The sequence below is a fragment of the Balaenoptera borealis genome (genome assembly GCF_965194805.1).
Source record: "Balaenoptera borealis genome assembly, chromosome: 13".
NCBI lineage: Eukaryota > Metazoa > Chordata > Mammalia > Artiodactyla > Balaenopteridae > Balaenoptera > Balaenoptera borealis.
Genome location: NC_138870.1, coordinates 35,230,919 through 35,247,175, shown reverse-complemented (window position 1 = coordinate 35,247,175; position 16,257 = coordinate 35,230,919). Strand labels below are relative to the sequence as shown.

The following is a 16,257-nucleotide window of genomic DNA, read 5'->3' as shown; positions in this document are numbered from 1 at the left end:
GGTGAATAGTCATTCAACAGAAAGGACTTTATCATGCAGTATTTTGTGACCGAGGTGAATAGTCATTCAACAGAAAGGGCTTTATCATGCAGTATTTTGTGACCGTGAACCTGAACCATCTTTGTTTTATCCTAGGATTAGGACAAGTGATGGATTTCTTTCACCTTCACTGATATTTGGCATCAAAATTTATTTGATACGATTCATAAGTGGACAGATGCTGAAGGGTAGGGATGTATACCTAGTCTAGAAATGACAGTGTTTGATAATTTTGGAACAAGGAATGGCTGTCCCCTTTTCAAAAAATTGTGAGCCATCAGGGTTTTCAAAGTAAAGTGTTTTGACGATGCAAGTGCAAGAAGTGGAAGTAAAGATAAGCCAATGTCTATTAGAGATGTATTTGAAATCAGGAATCACTCCCTATTTACAAGATTAGATATGTTCCTAGGATTAGGCCTAACAGCTGATGAGGAATTAGTTACATTAATCTGTATCAGGTCTATATACCTTCAAATGGAATAAAAAATTGGGTTTACTACATTTTAAAGTCTTACTAAAATTTTTAATATTAACTGTTCCTTTGTTTCTTATTTCTGTAAATTATTCATAAAATGACTTAAAAAGGGGGGTGACAGCCCATGGTGACGGCTGTTTTTCTTGGTGTGCTGACAGTTTAAACATGAACTAAAGTGCTTCCCACCCTGTAGTAAGTCCTCCGTCTAAGTTTTAAAATGACGGCACACCGTTTTTTCCTTCTTAGGGCTTCTGACAAAATTTACTTTTATTTAGTTAGTTTCCTTTTGTGTGGCTTCTATCCCATGCACTAAGCAAACTCTGTGAGGGCGAGGACTGTGTCTGTTTTGTTCATGGTGAGTCTCCGGCACCTTATCTAGTGCCTGACACATGTTAAGTGTGTAATACATTTGTCAAACAGGGGGCTTGCTTATAAAAATCTTCCTTGGTTAGATTTTTGGACTTTTGTTAGCAGTGTATTAGCAGACTCACAACAGGTTTGGGTTTAGTTCAGCCTTTTAACTCATTGAGATTTATATTGCTTCAATTTACTATATATATTTTAGTGTTGGGAAGCAGATTGCCTCTTTCTGAGCTATGAATAATGCTGCCTCCTTTAGAAAAGAATCAGCAATGGTTTTATATTGTATTTGTTTTGCCTGTCCAACTTGACAAAGCTAAATTGTTGTGATGAGGTTAATCAAGCTTAAAACATTTTTCTTATAGTATTTAGCATACAGGATTTTTGTTGCGGGGTGGTTGGGGTGGAGGGCAGACACACAGTTAGAAACTATATCTGATGAATAATAGTTATCCGTAAATGGTTGTTGAAATGTTCCCCCCCTTTTTTCATGTCACAATAAGTCAACAGACCTGCCAGACTTTACACAGACAGTCTGTTTGAGCTATTTATGAAGGTTACATAGGGACACATAGGGATCTCAAAATTTTGGAACACCATATTTTACAAGTTACAGCTAATAATGACATATGTGAACAAGTAGATGACAAAGAGTGCAGTTGGGATATGTCTGGATAGCACTGGATGACCTTTTTGTCCTTATCACAGAACCTTTAGCATTGTAGGTGTACTGTCAAAATCATGAATGATAAATCGCTGAACATAAAAAAGACACACCTTGTAAATAATACCCTGCCCCTTATATCCTAAGTTAACTATCTCCCACCTCTAAAATTCCCTACTATCCTCTAGATTTTTCTCACTAAGTAGAAAAAGGATCACAGTTAAACTTTTTTAAGATCCCTAGAGATAGGAGGGCTTTCTTTTTAATAGAGCATGGTGAAGGTGAGTCACTTTATGATAGGATACAAAGATCATCATAAGCTGTGTTCCTCCTGCCTTCGTTGAAGAATATTTAAAACTCATTCAGGCTGTTAGAGAGCAGCAGAGAACTTTATTTCAATAGTTAAGCTACATGGAAACACATATTTTGTGCTTCTTTTCTCCCAAAGTTGAACCAGATCAAATAATCCTAGAAGAGAGGAGCAAAGTCGTTATCTTTAAGTGAAAAAAGAATGAATTAGTACACATTTAGGAAAATTTAGGATAAAAAGAGAGAGAAAGACATAACAACTACTGAAAATCAAAAATAATATTTTTCTTGAGGCAGAAGAGAACCACTATAGAAAATTTGTTGGTGATTAAAAACTAACAAAATCAACCACAAACAATGTCACGTACAGAAATCACTGGTTGCTTATCAGAACACTAGTCTCACATTTCCACTTGCCCCAGGGACACCTTTGCTTAAATTTTATAAAATCCATAAACCCAGCATGACCAGCACCATCATTTCTAGTATGAAGTGGTGGTCTTCTAGTTTGTCTCCTGACTGCAGTCTCTCACCTGACCAGGTCAGCTAATTGTTCTTTCTGTATTGGTTTTTACCTTGTAAGAGAGTATACATTTACTAAGTATTTTGTTCTTACCACTGAGAATATAACACTTAGAAGAATTATAGATTCATAACTTGTTTAAAAATGTTAATTTAGGGACTTCCCAGGTGGGGCAGTGGTTAAGAATCCGCCTGCCAGTGCAGGGGACACGGGTTCGAGCCCTGGTCCAGGAAGAACCCACATGCTGTGGAGCAACTAAGCCCGTGCGCCACAACTACTGAGCCTGCGCTCTAGGGCCCACATGCCGCAACTACTGAGCCTATGTGCTGCAACTGCTGAAGCCCGTGTGCCTAGAGCCAGTGCTCTGCAACGAGAAGCCACCACAATGAGAAGCCTGCGCTGCACACTGCAACGAAGAGTAGCCCCCGCTCGCTGCACCTAGAGAAAGCCCCCATGTAGCAACAAAGACCCAACACAGCCAAAAATAAATAAATAAATAAATCTTAAAAAATGTTAATTTATTTAACTCAACCTCATGGTTTCATGGAGCAAATCGTGCTGTACTGATATGCTTTCATTTTCAGATTTTTTTTTTTTTTAATTTTTGGCTGCATCGGGTCTTCGTTGCTACACACAGGCTTCTTCTAGTTGCGGCAAGTGGGGGCTACTCTTTGCTGCGGTGCACGGGCTTCTCATTGTGGTGGCTTCTCTTGTTGCAGAGCACGGGCTCTAGCTGCGTGGGCTTCAGTAGTTGTGGCACATGGGCTCAGTAGTTGTGGCTCGTGGCCTCTAGAGCACAGGCTCAGTAGTTGTGGTGCACGGGCTTAGTTGGTCCGCAGCACGTAGGATCTTCCTCGGGCCAGGGATTGAACCCATGTCCCCTGCATTGGCAGGTGGATTCTTAACCACTGCGCCACCAGGGCGTTCCCTCATTTTCAGATTTATGGGCCATATGAAAAGGGAAAATGATTCTAGGAAGATTCTGGAGAGAGAAAACCTGTTAAATATGAAAAAGACTTGGCAGCAGTTGTAAGATCCATGAAGCTGGGGAATTAGGATTATCCCTTTTCTCACATAAAAGTGGGAGTGATTGAGGAACTGTCACATAATTGATGGGCACCAACTTGGAGACAAATGCTGGAGGGGTGGGAGAGTGATTGATAATGTTATAAATATATTCTGTACCTAACCACAACACAATCGTTATATTCCTGTAAAGCTTCATGATCAGAGAATCCATGATTGAGACATTTACATCTTATGGGAAAAACAGCACTGAGTACTGAGGTTATTAATAAATCCAGAAAAACCTAGAAAAATATTCAACTTTACTTTAAAAAAGCAGCACTAAATAAAGAGAATATAAATTATTATATATCTTAAGTTAGTGATAATGGCCTCTAAGTAATTAATGTCAATTTATTGATTGCTAGGAACTGCAGGGTTTATACTCTAGAATGTAAATTTATTTTAATGTTCCCAATTTTCTTGTAATTTAGTTTAACATTTTTATAAATTCATTTTGCATTAAATTTGGGGACGAAGGGAGCGACAATACAAACTATAATAAAGGATGTTGTCAGACCTTCATTTGTTATGGCAGGAAGAGATTCAGAGACCCATAATACCTTAGGAGACAAATGATGACTACCCCTCAATTCCATTGTATAGCTTGGAGTGACTCAAGTTTAGGTGACTCGCTGTTCACCAGGCACTAGTCTAACCAAACCTTTTCACAACCTGTCACACCTTTGAACTTTCTTTCTCTTTCTATATTCCGGCATAATTGAAAGAGGGATTAATTCTTGCTGCTCTTACTTTTCACTACTTGTTTACGTCTGTGTAGTGAGTGGTTAATCCTGGCCCATGAGTAAGCATCGAGACAGTATTCCTTGTCTTTTAAAACGTCTTTGTTCCTCATTAAGCCTGATTTTATCATTCATTCATTTTTCAGCAGATATTAAATATCTAGTATTTTTTCAGTACTGTGCTAGGTACTAGTTATCCAGTGGTGTATAAACCTGAAACCATCCCTTTCCTTGTGAAGTGTATATCCTAGATGAGGAAACAGACAGTAACTCCTTCCTTAACACTCCCTGTGTTCCTTACTTTATTTTTTTTTTCATAGCATTTAGCAACATCTAAGACTTTATTTTTTGTTTGATTTCATCCACAAAACGTTGGTTACATGAGGACAAACAAGAATTTCTGTATGTTTTGCTAAAGGAATATTTTTTGGTTGAGAAGTGAGAAAGGCACGTTTAATTCGTCACCACGTCCCCTTGATTCTGCTTCTTCAGCCTGTCTTTAAATAACCCCACTACTGCTTCCTTTTAGTTCAAGCCCTTTTTATTTTTACCGGATCTATTAAAGTAGCTTTCCCTGCCTCTGTAGTACCTTTCCCCTCCAGATTGCTGCCAATAATCTTTGTAAAATTCAAGTCTGAATTTCTTCAGTGATCTGCTGTCTTTTAAAGGTAAATCAGACTCCTTCGCTTTTCATTGTCGGGTTCCTTCCTATCTGTCCAGCCTTGTTTTTTTTTTTTTCTCTGCCACTCCCTGCTCTCCATCTCAAACTTTATGCTGCAGTAGTACCAATATATTGCACTTCTTCAAGCTTCTCTGCTAAGTGTGGTGGCTGGACCAGAGGCTTCCCCTTAACTTGGAAGCTATTTAGAAATGCAAATTTTAGGCTCCACCCCGAGGCCTACTGAATAAGAACCCTGGGAGCAGAGCTAAGCAAGCTAAATGAGACTTCCCAGTAATCCTGATGTACCTTAAATTTGAGAATCACTACTTTAGTCCTTTTTTTTTTTAAAGTTCATTTCCTTAACAAGCTCAGCCATTAATTACCATGCTTTTAATATCATTTTCATTTGTGTAACGCTTAATTTACATCATTGACCCTGGTATCTTTGTCTGTCCTGCTTTTTAAATTGTGTATTGGACATCTTTCCTGGATATCCTTCCTGTACTTCAGACTCTGTAGATTCTAAACAAAATTCAGTACCCATCTATTAAGATGTTTTATACACTGTGTTTCCTATTTCCTCCTTCAAAGGATTCCTCCTTGCAGCTTTGAATCCTAGATTATGCAGTATTTTCTCTTTGGTTTCTATTTTGTCTTGCTTTAGAGGAACAAAGGAAAAGATTTTTTAATAACTCTACTGACCAAAATAGGGTCAGGATTTTCCAGGCAATAGATTACTGTTGTTTATAGACCATCTGTTAAAATGTATTTTTTTTAATGTGTTTTTATCTTATTCTTCTTTGCTTTTTCCTTCCCACCTTTTTTCCCTCCTCAATTGTCTTTCTCTCTCTCATTTTAAGAACTTAGAGACCATTTACTTTGAATCTTGACCTCAGCTGCCCACGTTCTACCATAAAGCTGGAGGCATCCTTGACCCTGGGCTAATAGAGTGACAACTTGTACCCAAAGTGACAACTGGTACCAAAGATTGTAGTCAGGCAACATTTCATCTATCTCGGTACAGTGTCTGCAGTAGGTTCTCAATAAATTTTTTTCTAATGAGTAAGTGAGTAAGTTAGGCAAGTCTCAAAGGACTGGACAGATCTCCAAGGTCAAAAAACCACAGTGAAATTGTGGCTGGATACATAAGGAACCTCAAAGATTTGAGCAGTAAGAAGTGAGAAATTTTGACACTCAAATATTTATTCAGTGAATAAATGAAAGATTTTAAAGAAAAGAATAGCCATTGTAACAGATGGTGAGGTATTTCCTTCTCTGAGAGAAGAGGGATAAATTTAGATTTTATTTCAGTGTGAACTTTCAAGTTTAATTTTTAAAATTCATGTTTATTTATATGTGTGCTTCCCCATAAGCACAGTTTGATATACATTTTTAATAATTATCGTGTCGATTTATGTAACAGTTATATTTTAATGGTTTGACTATATATCTTGGGCTATAACTTTTAACTGTTATTATAGTTCTATTTTTGTTGGATAGGAAAGACAGTAATGTATGTGTGTGTATATATATATCTGTTAAATTGCACATCTGAATTACCTTACATATGAGAAATTTTTATATGTGAAATCATATATCTATTCTCATAATTTGAGCTATTCTCTCATAAAAAGTACATTCTTAAATTATAGTAATAAAAAAAACTTTCTTTTTAACATGCACACAGGAAACCTCGGCCTGTCTCCCAGTTGGTTGCACAGCAGGTTACTCAGCAGTTTGTGCCCCCTACACAGTCAAAGAAAGAGAAAAAAGATAAAGTAGAAAAAGAAAAAAGTGAAAAGGAAACAACTAGCAAAAAGAACAGTCATAAGAAAACCAGGTAAATTTAAAGAGTGTTTTAATGGCACTTTTGAAGTAATAAAATTAACCATTTAATATTGTCTTTTAACATCAATATATAAAGTATATAAAGTAGAAATAAAAGATTTCATCTCTTTTACTATATCATGAAAGTGTTTTTCTTAGTTGAAGGTATATTAGAAATTAAACACAGAGGCCACAAATACAAGCTTAAGTGTGAGGACACTTTCTGTTTTTTGTTTTTGTTTTTGTTTTACTAGATTACAAGACATTTGTGTTTGAAATGTTTCTTTTTCACTCATAAAGCCAGGAGTGATGTTCACAATACTGAACAGATATTTACATGAGCTTTAAACCAATCAAAATGGTCATATGGGTCCAGGCAGAACAGACAGTCATGACGCCCTTATCATAAGTGCACATCAGTGGAGTAACAGCCCTGCATATAACTCAACCTTGGATGTTGTCAGCTTCCTCTGTGATTCAGCTATGTCACTGCTGTTCTAAAACATTTATTTTAGTAAAATTGATAAGCTGTCTGCAAAATTATGATTAAGCTATTAAAAGCACATTTAAGAGAACATTACTCCGAGTTTTTTGTCATGTTGAGGAAGATTCAGGAATGATTGGCTTGATTAATGTTAATGATTTCAAACATTTAATTATATTTTTGTGGCTAGTTACACATGAATATAGAGCTTTAAAGATAGATGTGTTCGTTTTGTTATTTTTACCTAATTTAATATGCATTACATGCTCAGAAAGTTGGTAGAGAGAAAAGCTAGTTTAAAATTTTATCATCTTTTGTGTTTAGGCCAAGATTGAAAAATGTGGATCGGAGTAGTGCTCAACACTTGGAAGTTACCGTTGGAGACCTGACAGTCATTATTACAGACTTTAAGGAGAAAACGAAGTCACCGCCCGCATCTAGTGCTGCTTCTGCAGATCAACACAGCCAGAGTGGCTCCAGCTCTGATAACACAGAGAGGGGAATGTCCAGGTCATCCTCACCCAGAGGAGAAGCCTCATCATTGAACGGAGAATCTCATTAAAGTTTATTTTCTCCAATTTCCTAGTCACTTCTGTCATACCATGCAAATACACAGATTACGCCAAGAAGTACCACATTTTCATGACAAACATATTCATGCACAATCCATAATTTGCATTTTACATAAAATAGAAATTTGTTAGATTTTATTGCAATCTATGCCTACCAAACCTTTCCAGACTTAACATTTTGGTCTCCACAGTTAAAGGTGCCATGAAAATGTGGTTGAATTACTCATTATGCAGTGTTATTGGTAAGTCTATTTTCACTTTTAGTTTAGTGAATTCTAACACATAATTCTTGAATTCTCTACTATTGGCATGTAATGAATTTAAATTTTTATAACATAGTGCAAGCTGCCTAAATATGTATTATTTGAGAATTGTGAAACAAATAGTTATATGTATACAAGTCAAAAATCAACTTAATCAACTGTTGCTACAACAGAATTTTCTTAATGGTTATCCTCTTAAATACACCTGCTGGTACTTGGTGTGGTTAAATAGGAAGATTGTTATTAAATAAAGAATTTGTATGAACCATTGCCAATGTTTTTGACACATTTTACTAAATTATTGTTCCTGAATTATGTTTTAGGTTTTATCTGTTTTTGGGGGGGTTTTTTGCTTATCTTTCACAACATTCATTTATTGTAATGTTTACTAGCAGACTAGTAAACAATAAAACATTGATTACTTGGCTTTATAATTCAGATTTAGTGCTATTGTCATTGAACACTGGTATTTTCTGTATTATACAGAACATTAAAATTCAAGTAATTATAAGCATTTGGCAAAAACAGAAGAGAAGAAACCTGTCATATTTTAAAAGCTGCAGTTTTGGAAAAGCTTTAACTTAATAGTTTTATCCCTGTTTCCTTGCCCCAGACTTATCCAGGGTCATAGAAGTGTGAATCTAATTAATACAGAAATGGGAATTGTTGCACAGAACTGAGAAATAGCTAATCTTTAATCAGTTTAATTGGCCTCTTATTAAATATAACAATTCTTATAAAAATTATAGTACCCTATTTTCAGAAACAATTGCCAGTTTATGCATTTATCAATATCCTAAAATTTAAAAAGTATTTACAGTCCCACTTACTATTATGTAAATTTACCAATAAAATATTTTTATGACTACAGATTTTGCATTTTTGTTTACAACTAATAAAAGTGTTTTTTGTTGTTTCTAAAAATCCAACTTAGAAACCACACAGTACTTAAATTCTAGGGTCTCCTGCTTTCTCTTAGCCATTTGTTTAATATGTATTCACCTATAGGAGAATTTTGAATTATAAATGAACTTTAAATCATAACTTGGATACAGAATATCACATAAAAACATCATGATAGCATTTGAAGAAAGAAAACTGTAGACCCTGACAGTTGTGATATTTGGTGGTTTCATGTGGTAATGTAATTTTCTGTTTAATTGCAGTACTTTTTACAGGCACAATGGTACTGTCTTTTTTTGTAAGATGCAAGTTGTGAATTACAGTTAATTGCATACAGTAAAAGTCTGTGATTAAAACATTTATATACCTCATTCTTTAGTGTTGTTAAATGAAAGAATTTTATTTGTTTTTAAGATACTTTCAGTGGAACCCCAAATGACTGGTATGTTCTTTTAAAACATGAACATTTTTTTCTCTTATTTTATTCTTTTTCACATGTTCCAAATGTTTTATATATATACATATATATTCATTTTTAGACACAGTAAAAACTACAAGTACTAACTGTAATAGGGAAAATATTCTAATTTTTAAGTCAAAATTAACTCTTTGGAGGTACTGGGTCTTATGATGATGATCAGATACTTTCTGGATATATTTTAAATGGACTGCAAGAGAGAAAAATCTGACAGAGGATGGGATTTTACCTGAACGGGGCATAGTCATCTTTCTAAATAGTAGGGAGACAGCATGGAATTTGAGAATGCTAACTGATGGCTGGCATTTGAATCTCTGTTGTAGAACCTAAGTGAGCTTGAGTAAGTCATTCAAGTCATTTCCCGTCTATTAAACAGGGATAATGGTAATCATATCTAACTCATAGGGTTGTTGGGAGGATTAAATGTCAATCCATATAAAATTCTTAACAACTACCTGACACATACTCTATGCTCAGTAAATGTGAGCATTTACTATCTTTATAGGTAAAATCCCATTACAGAAACATAATTTTTTTTGGTAACAAAAATTGTTTCCATGCCTTCTTGGATGCCCGAAAGGAATTGTGTTCTGTAGGTTAAACTGAATTTTTTACATCAGATGTTTGCTCTGATCCCAGACCAACTATCTTTCTATAATTAAAGAACCTGATGGTATGCATTATGAGACAGGAGAAATGAGCTGAGTTGGCTACTTTGATATTTTGTTTTCCTTTCATTAATCACAGTTATCTTTACCTGCCTTCATTTCACCCTACCTCAAATACACTTCCAAACCAGGAAACAGACTCAAATTCCATAAATACACCTAATGTTAAAATATGCAAAAAGATTCAGAGCCTGGGCTTAGGGTATATTTTTAGCTCTGGTTCATCAACTTACCCTATGGTTTTAATAGTGGGTTCTTTTAGCCAAATTCTATACAAAAAGAGCATTTGGATGTTTTTCAGAGTTTATTAGCTTATTTTGATATAAGTAAGAGTGAAGATATAATTTGAGGCATACAAGAATACATATTCTTAAACCTTTTATATTACACAGTAGAAATAGTTAACTTAAAGGTTTTATTTTTATTAAATGCTTTCCTAAGATTATAGTGATGACTGTAGACAAAGTGAAAACATTTAAAAAAGGAAGAAAAACCTTTGCTTTTCTAAGTTGATAACATTTATTACCCTTCTTTTAGAAAGAAGTTCTTATTGCCTGAAAAGAACATAGTTTATTCATATTTTATACATTCATGCTGAGTGGTCTAGAAGTTTTAGTTTCCACTGAAACCCTTATTTTACTTATTTTCTTGGTCTGCCACTTATCTCTTTTCTGGAATCTTTTGAAGACCTGAAGTAGGAACTGGGCCATTGATAGAAATTTCTGTACTGTACTTTGAAAATTAAGTGCAAACAGAAGAGTGAATGTGTGTGTAAGAAGGGTAATCATAAAGTAATACTTAGACTTATTAGCACTGGCTCCCCTCTTCAACCACAGGCACCTTCAGGTGTCTGGAACAACTGAAATGTAGAAAAACTGAAGTGTAGAAAAGTCATAAGTGACAAAAATAGCTGAGTAGAATCAAGAGACAGTGAAGATTGCAGAATACAGGATGTGACTGATCATTTGTGAAAGCAGAAGGAAAAGAACACCTTCCCTGGCTATTGAGAGTGATGAAAAAGAAGCTGCCCTAATAACAAAGGCAAGGAAGGATAGAAATGGGAAAAAATGAGGGAGGAGGCAGGAGAAAAACAAAGCAAAGATAGTAGCAGAAATTAGAAAATGGGGCATTGTGATGTAGTCGATGATAGCAGACAAGAATCGCTCAGAAGGGAGAGAGAACAAATAGAATGTATAGCATCTCGGTCTCTTGAGAAAATTTTTAAAACATGCTATGATAAATCTTTGTAATGACTCAGTCATTAAGTTTTCAGTTGTGTTTAGTAGACTGTTTACTAGAGCAGCAATATGTGTAATCACTATAAAACGATTTTCTTCAAAACCAGTTCATTTTTAGAAGTTGTCATATTTACCTTGAATTATATGAACACGTTACTTTCCTGAATGCACAGCCCTGCTAGCCCAGGTAATTTAAATGTTATGTTTTTAATGTGGCTTTGTATTTAGCCAGTGCAGATAATTCCAGCCTTTGTGGAATGGGCCGATTCTGGAGCATATGAAATGCCACGATAAGACTAGGTACTTATATAGAAAAATCAAGTAGAGCTCTGAAAGCTTTTAGTTCTCTGGGACATGTTTCATGTTCTGAATTGTTTTTCAGTGGTGATTTCTTTCCTTCCCATCAGTAGGAGTTGTAGACTATAGTAGCTATTTTTCTGCTGTAATACTTTCAGTATTTTCCTGATCTAGATTTTCTTTATGTCAGTTTTCAATTCAGTGAACATTTATTGAGTATGTTTTGTGTACTAGGCACTGGTCTGGGGGTTGGTTGCAAAGAGGACAAAGATGTGGAACTCACATCTTAGAGGAGAGATCTGTAAATATAATGCCATTATTTCAACAATAAAAATACATATAAGATACAGAAGTAACAGAAGAGGGAGTGCTTGCCACCATTTTTTTTTTCTTTTTCCTTCTTTTTTTTTTTCCCCCTAGAAAATTCAGCTTGGCCTGAGTATCCACTGTAAGTCCACAATGGAGATGTTAGGATCTCATCTTGATAGTTGCAGCTGATAATGTTGGGTGTCACCAGTAATTTTAGCCAGCTACCATTTCATTACTCCAGTTTGAATTTTCAAAAGTTAAAGACTTTAAGCCATGTAATGTGAGATTATCATTTTCCTATACTAATTTTTAAAAATCAGTAAACAGCTGAATGAGGTCTCCTGTTGCCTTTTTGTAAGGATATTGAGGAAACATTACATCGCTCAGAATCCAAATGAGAAAATTTATTCAGACCTGTTTCAGGAAAAGCTTTACTTCACCCTGAGAAATCAGTTTGCCTTTTACTTGTGAACAATGCAAATCATTGATTGTCCTCAGTTTTTGCTTTAGTTGTGGGAAATCTCAGATTAAAATTAGGCATACTTTTAATAATTATGTAGCACTCAGTCATCTGCATATCCATATTCTAACTTGTTATTCTTCATCTAACTACATTTTTCTAGATTACAATTTTTATCTACTTATGTTTTTCCTTGTGTTCTTATAAAGTTCCTCACATCTCTTTTGTACATAAGGCTAAATAGTAATACTTTTTTAAAAAATCTCAAAAAAACTGCTTTATTTTAGTTGTGAGGATAAGCCCCAACGTGAAATTTTCAGTGCAAGGATCCAGTAAAATGGATCCAACTGGAATTCCTGAGGAGTGGAAATAATACACAAGTTTGGCAGGTCTTGAATTACATGCAGGTAAACCTGGATCTGCTGACTTACCTGGAAGTAGGGAATGTGGATGAAAGCTACCATCTCATCCTCATATTTTCATTAACTTTTATCAAGAGAATTCAGAAACTACACTGGGTACCAAGATTTACTAATTTAGACTTTGTATGTGTATTATTTTCACTAACCTCTTTTAATTCAGACTAATAGCAACAATGAAATTAGCCTGTTTACTTTTGGAGTCCGCAAGATTGAGAAGAGTTGGTGTACTGTATAAAACCAGTTTGGGAGAAGACTGCTAAAGGACAAAAATGTAGTGAAAGCATTAAAAGGAAAAAGAAAAGTAGGCTGTTTTCAGAATTAAAAAACAGAGTGATCTGGCTTGAGGTCCAAGAGGTAGCTTTTGGTCTTTAATAAGAGAAAATGTAGAAGCCTATGATGTTTCCAGTATAGGATAAGATAAATAATTTGAGGGACACTTTAACTTAATTAGAAAGAAAACATTTTTTTTACTTTATTAAAAATAAAATATAGAAATGTGAAAAGAAAAACCATTTCAACATATGAAACCTATTAATAATAAAACCTATTATTTGGGGAATCTGGGTCCAGAGACTTAATCTGTTACTTAATAATCTTATAATCATGACCTTGATTGATGGCAGGTTTTGGTCAACTTGTGCATGTATGTTTTAATTCTAATTTTCCCCATGACTAAATTTCCCTGTAAATCTAGCTTTTAATTTCACTGACAATATTTTTTAAAAATAACAATAATAGGTTATAATCTATTAATGGGAATGGAAGTTTCCTGAAGATGGAACCAGGGAGAAATGTAAGGATGGTCCATAGGATATTCGTTCTTTCCCTCCCCAACTCTGCCCGCTTCATAATCTCTCTCCTTTGTGGATGGAAATACTAGCTGAATTCTAGGATTATTTAGGAGTCAAGGTGTCCCCACTTAGTTTTCCATTGCCACTTTTTTCTAATCTTATGATCTATAGCTGAGTTTTTTGAGCATGAAGAGAATCAGTTTACTCTTTCGTCTTCCCCCTTACCCTACCCTTTTCCCACATTTACTAGTCTGAATGAACACTTCAAATGAAATACTCTTTGCGCCAACTGACAACATACTTTTCCAACTTTTTCCGCCAGCCCAACAAGGTCTCTAGGAAATGGACTGTGAAAAATGAAGAAATTTCACTAGAGGCCAACAAGAGGAGAGAACGATTTTCACTTTTAGTGTGAATTTCTGATTCTTTGTGCTCTGCAACTAATCTGATTTGTATTTCTTTTTTTTTAATATAAATTTATTTATTTATTTATTTACTTACTTACGGCTGCATTGGGTCTTTGTTGCTGCATGCAGGCTTTCTCTAGTTGCGGCGAGTGGGGGCTACTCTTCGTTGCAGTGCATGGGCTTCTCATTGCAGTGGCTTCTCTTGTTGCAGAGCACAGGCTCTAGGCGCCCGGGCTTCAGTAGTTGTGGCGCAGGGGCTTAGTTGCTCCACAGCATGTGGGATCTTCCCACACCAGGGCTCGAACCCGCGTCCCCCGCGGTGGATTCTTAACCACTGCGCCACCAGGGAAACCCCGTGATTTGTATTTCTGTGATTGCAAGTTTAATTTGTTTTAATCCCCAAGACCAATCTAAGAGATTTTCATATAACATCTTTTTTTCTTTTTTGCTTTTAATTTGCATCACTCAGTTTAGCATTTATTTTTTCACAGTGCGATAGCATGGTATAAGGGAAAAAACAAACACGCACTTTGGATCCTCAAAGATTTCCATTTGAATTATGGATCTTCATTATTAGCCATGTGGTTAACAAACTTCTCTGAATTTCAGGTTCCTTGTTTGTTAAAAGGATAAAGTATAATTGTTATCAGGATTAAGTTAGATTATGCATAGACCTTTATAAAGTGGAAATTATGTAAAAAAGTCTTTGAACTTTACTATGAAAAGGTATAGAATTTACCTTTTCCCCCATAGGATGTCTTTTTTTTTTTTTTTTAAGAAGTACTAAAAGGTAGAATTGGGAAGGAAATGCTGAGCAGGACCTAAATTTGCTCTAGAGTGTCTTGGAAAAGACATTAAAAAAACCCAAAAAACTCATTAATTGAATGTCTACCATATATCCAGCATGTTATAGGAGCTATATGAAAAATCAAGATAAATCTTTTGAATATACGATTGTTGAGATTTGGATTATCCTGAATCCAAGAGTTTTGCAGGTCATGGAGAAGGTCTCTATCTATATAATTTAAACAACTAATGTTGCTACTTTAAAATTTCTTTTTGTCCCCTAAATTTACCTTTTTTGACAGAATGAAGGGAAGATCAATATTGATTAAAAATTTGAATATAGCCAGCCTGTAACTAGAGAATTAAGAGGGTGGTCTAGAGATGAAAAAATAGACTTAACACATACATACACACAGTAAGTGAAAGAAATGCCTAACCATTATGGAAAAAAATATTTTCAGTAATTTACAATTAATTTTAGGAATATCAAAATGTGTGAATCCTGGAAGTGATCAGAAGTATTCACACAGCTCCTTATACTCCAGGATAACCAGTTGGGACAGTGTGTGGGTAATACAAAAATCATTTCTATTTTTGGAATGCCTTACATACTTTTTCAACAGAATTTCCTTTTTAATTACAGGATTGAAAGGAACCTAAAGGGATGATATGGTCCAGAACCCTGATGTCAAGTAAATGGATGATTGTTCTTCCGGATAGGCTCTTCCCATATATTGTCACAGAAATGAATACTGCCATTCTAGTATTTTAACCATCTCTGGGTCATTAAATTATTCTTTATTTTCATTACATTTAGTTTGTTGAAAGAGAAACAACTGTAGTTAGCATCTCTTTAAATTAAACGTACTTTGAGTGCTAGCTCTTACTCTAGTTTCTTGGTACCATATCCTTTAGTTTTCTCTCTGAAAATCTATTTTCTGTTCTTATAAATGCTTTTGTTATCCATCTTTGTACCTCATTAAGTTTATCTTTATTTCTCTAAGAATTGTAAGGTGTAGTGAAAGGATTAACTTCATATTGTCGTGGTTTTTACTTGCCTGTCTCCACTTTTGGGGGCAGTACAGAATAGCCCCTTGTCTGGCATGTAGAATATATTCAATAAATGTTTATTGAATGAATAAGTGTATGTTTTCATTCTATTCACAGCTTGATAGCATGCTAGTTTTCATTTTTTGTCAAGTAAGGCAAGAAATTTAATCCTTATAGGGTTAGAAACTGAGGCTTAAATTTGTTTAGTGACTTTCCCATGTTCACAGAGCCAGCACTTATTTGGTGTAGGGATTCCAAATGAAGAACTACCACTAATTATACAGCATTTCCCTATCTTGTTTCTCATGGCCAAACTCTTCAAAGCTCCAACTGCAATTTGAACAGTTTAACAGCATAATTTTTCTCCATGAAGAGAGAGAGAGAGTGTGTGTGTGTGTGTGTGTGTGTGTGTGTGTGTGTGTGTGTGTGTGTGTTTAAAGCCTTTCCCTCACTTTTTGGCACT

The 16,257-nt window shown here is 35.1% G+C and overlaps 1 protein-coding gene across 6 annotated transcripts in view; it reads left to right on the top strand.

Annotated features, from left to right (window-relative positions):
* The window catches only part of YAF2 (YY1 associated factor 2), a 65,843-nt gene extending 55,919 nt beyond the window's left edge, over nucleotides 1-9,924 (top strand). For 5 of the 6 annotated variants that reach the window (XM_082349501.1, XM_082349499.1, XM_082349500.1 and 2 more), the window contains 2 exons: nucleotides 6,527-6,679; nucleotides 7,475-9,924. In XM_082349501.1, the coding sequence (XP_082205627.1) occupies nucleotides 6,527-6,679; nucleotides 7,475-7,712 (391 nt within the window). In that variant the 3' untranslated portion in view covers nucleotides 7,713-9,924. Of the gene's footprint in view, nucleotides 1-6,526; nucleotides 6,680-7,474 lie in introns of those variants that run through there. The other variant, XR_014233113.1, reaches the window with a different exon arrangement.
* Nucleotides 9,925-16,257: the final 6,333 nt, after the last annotated feature.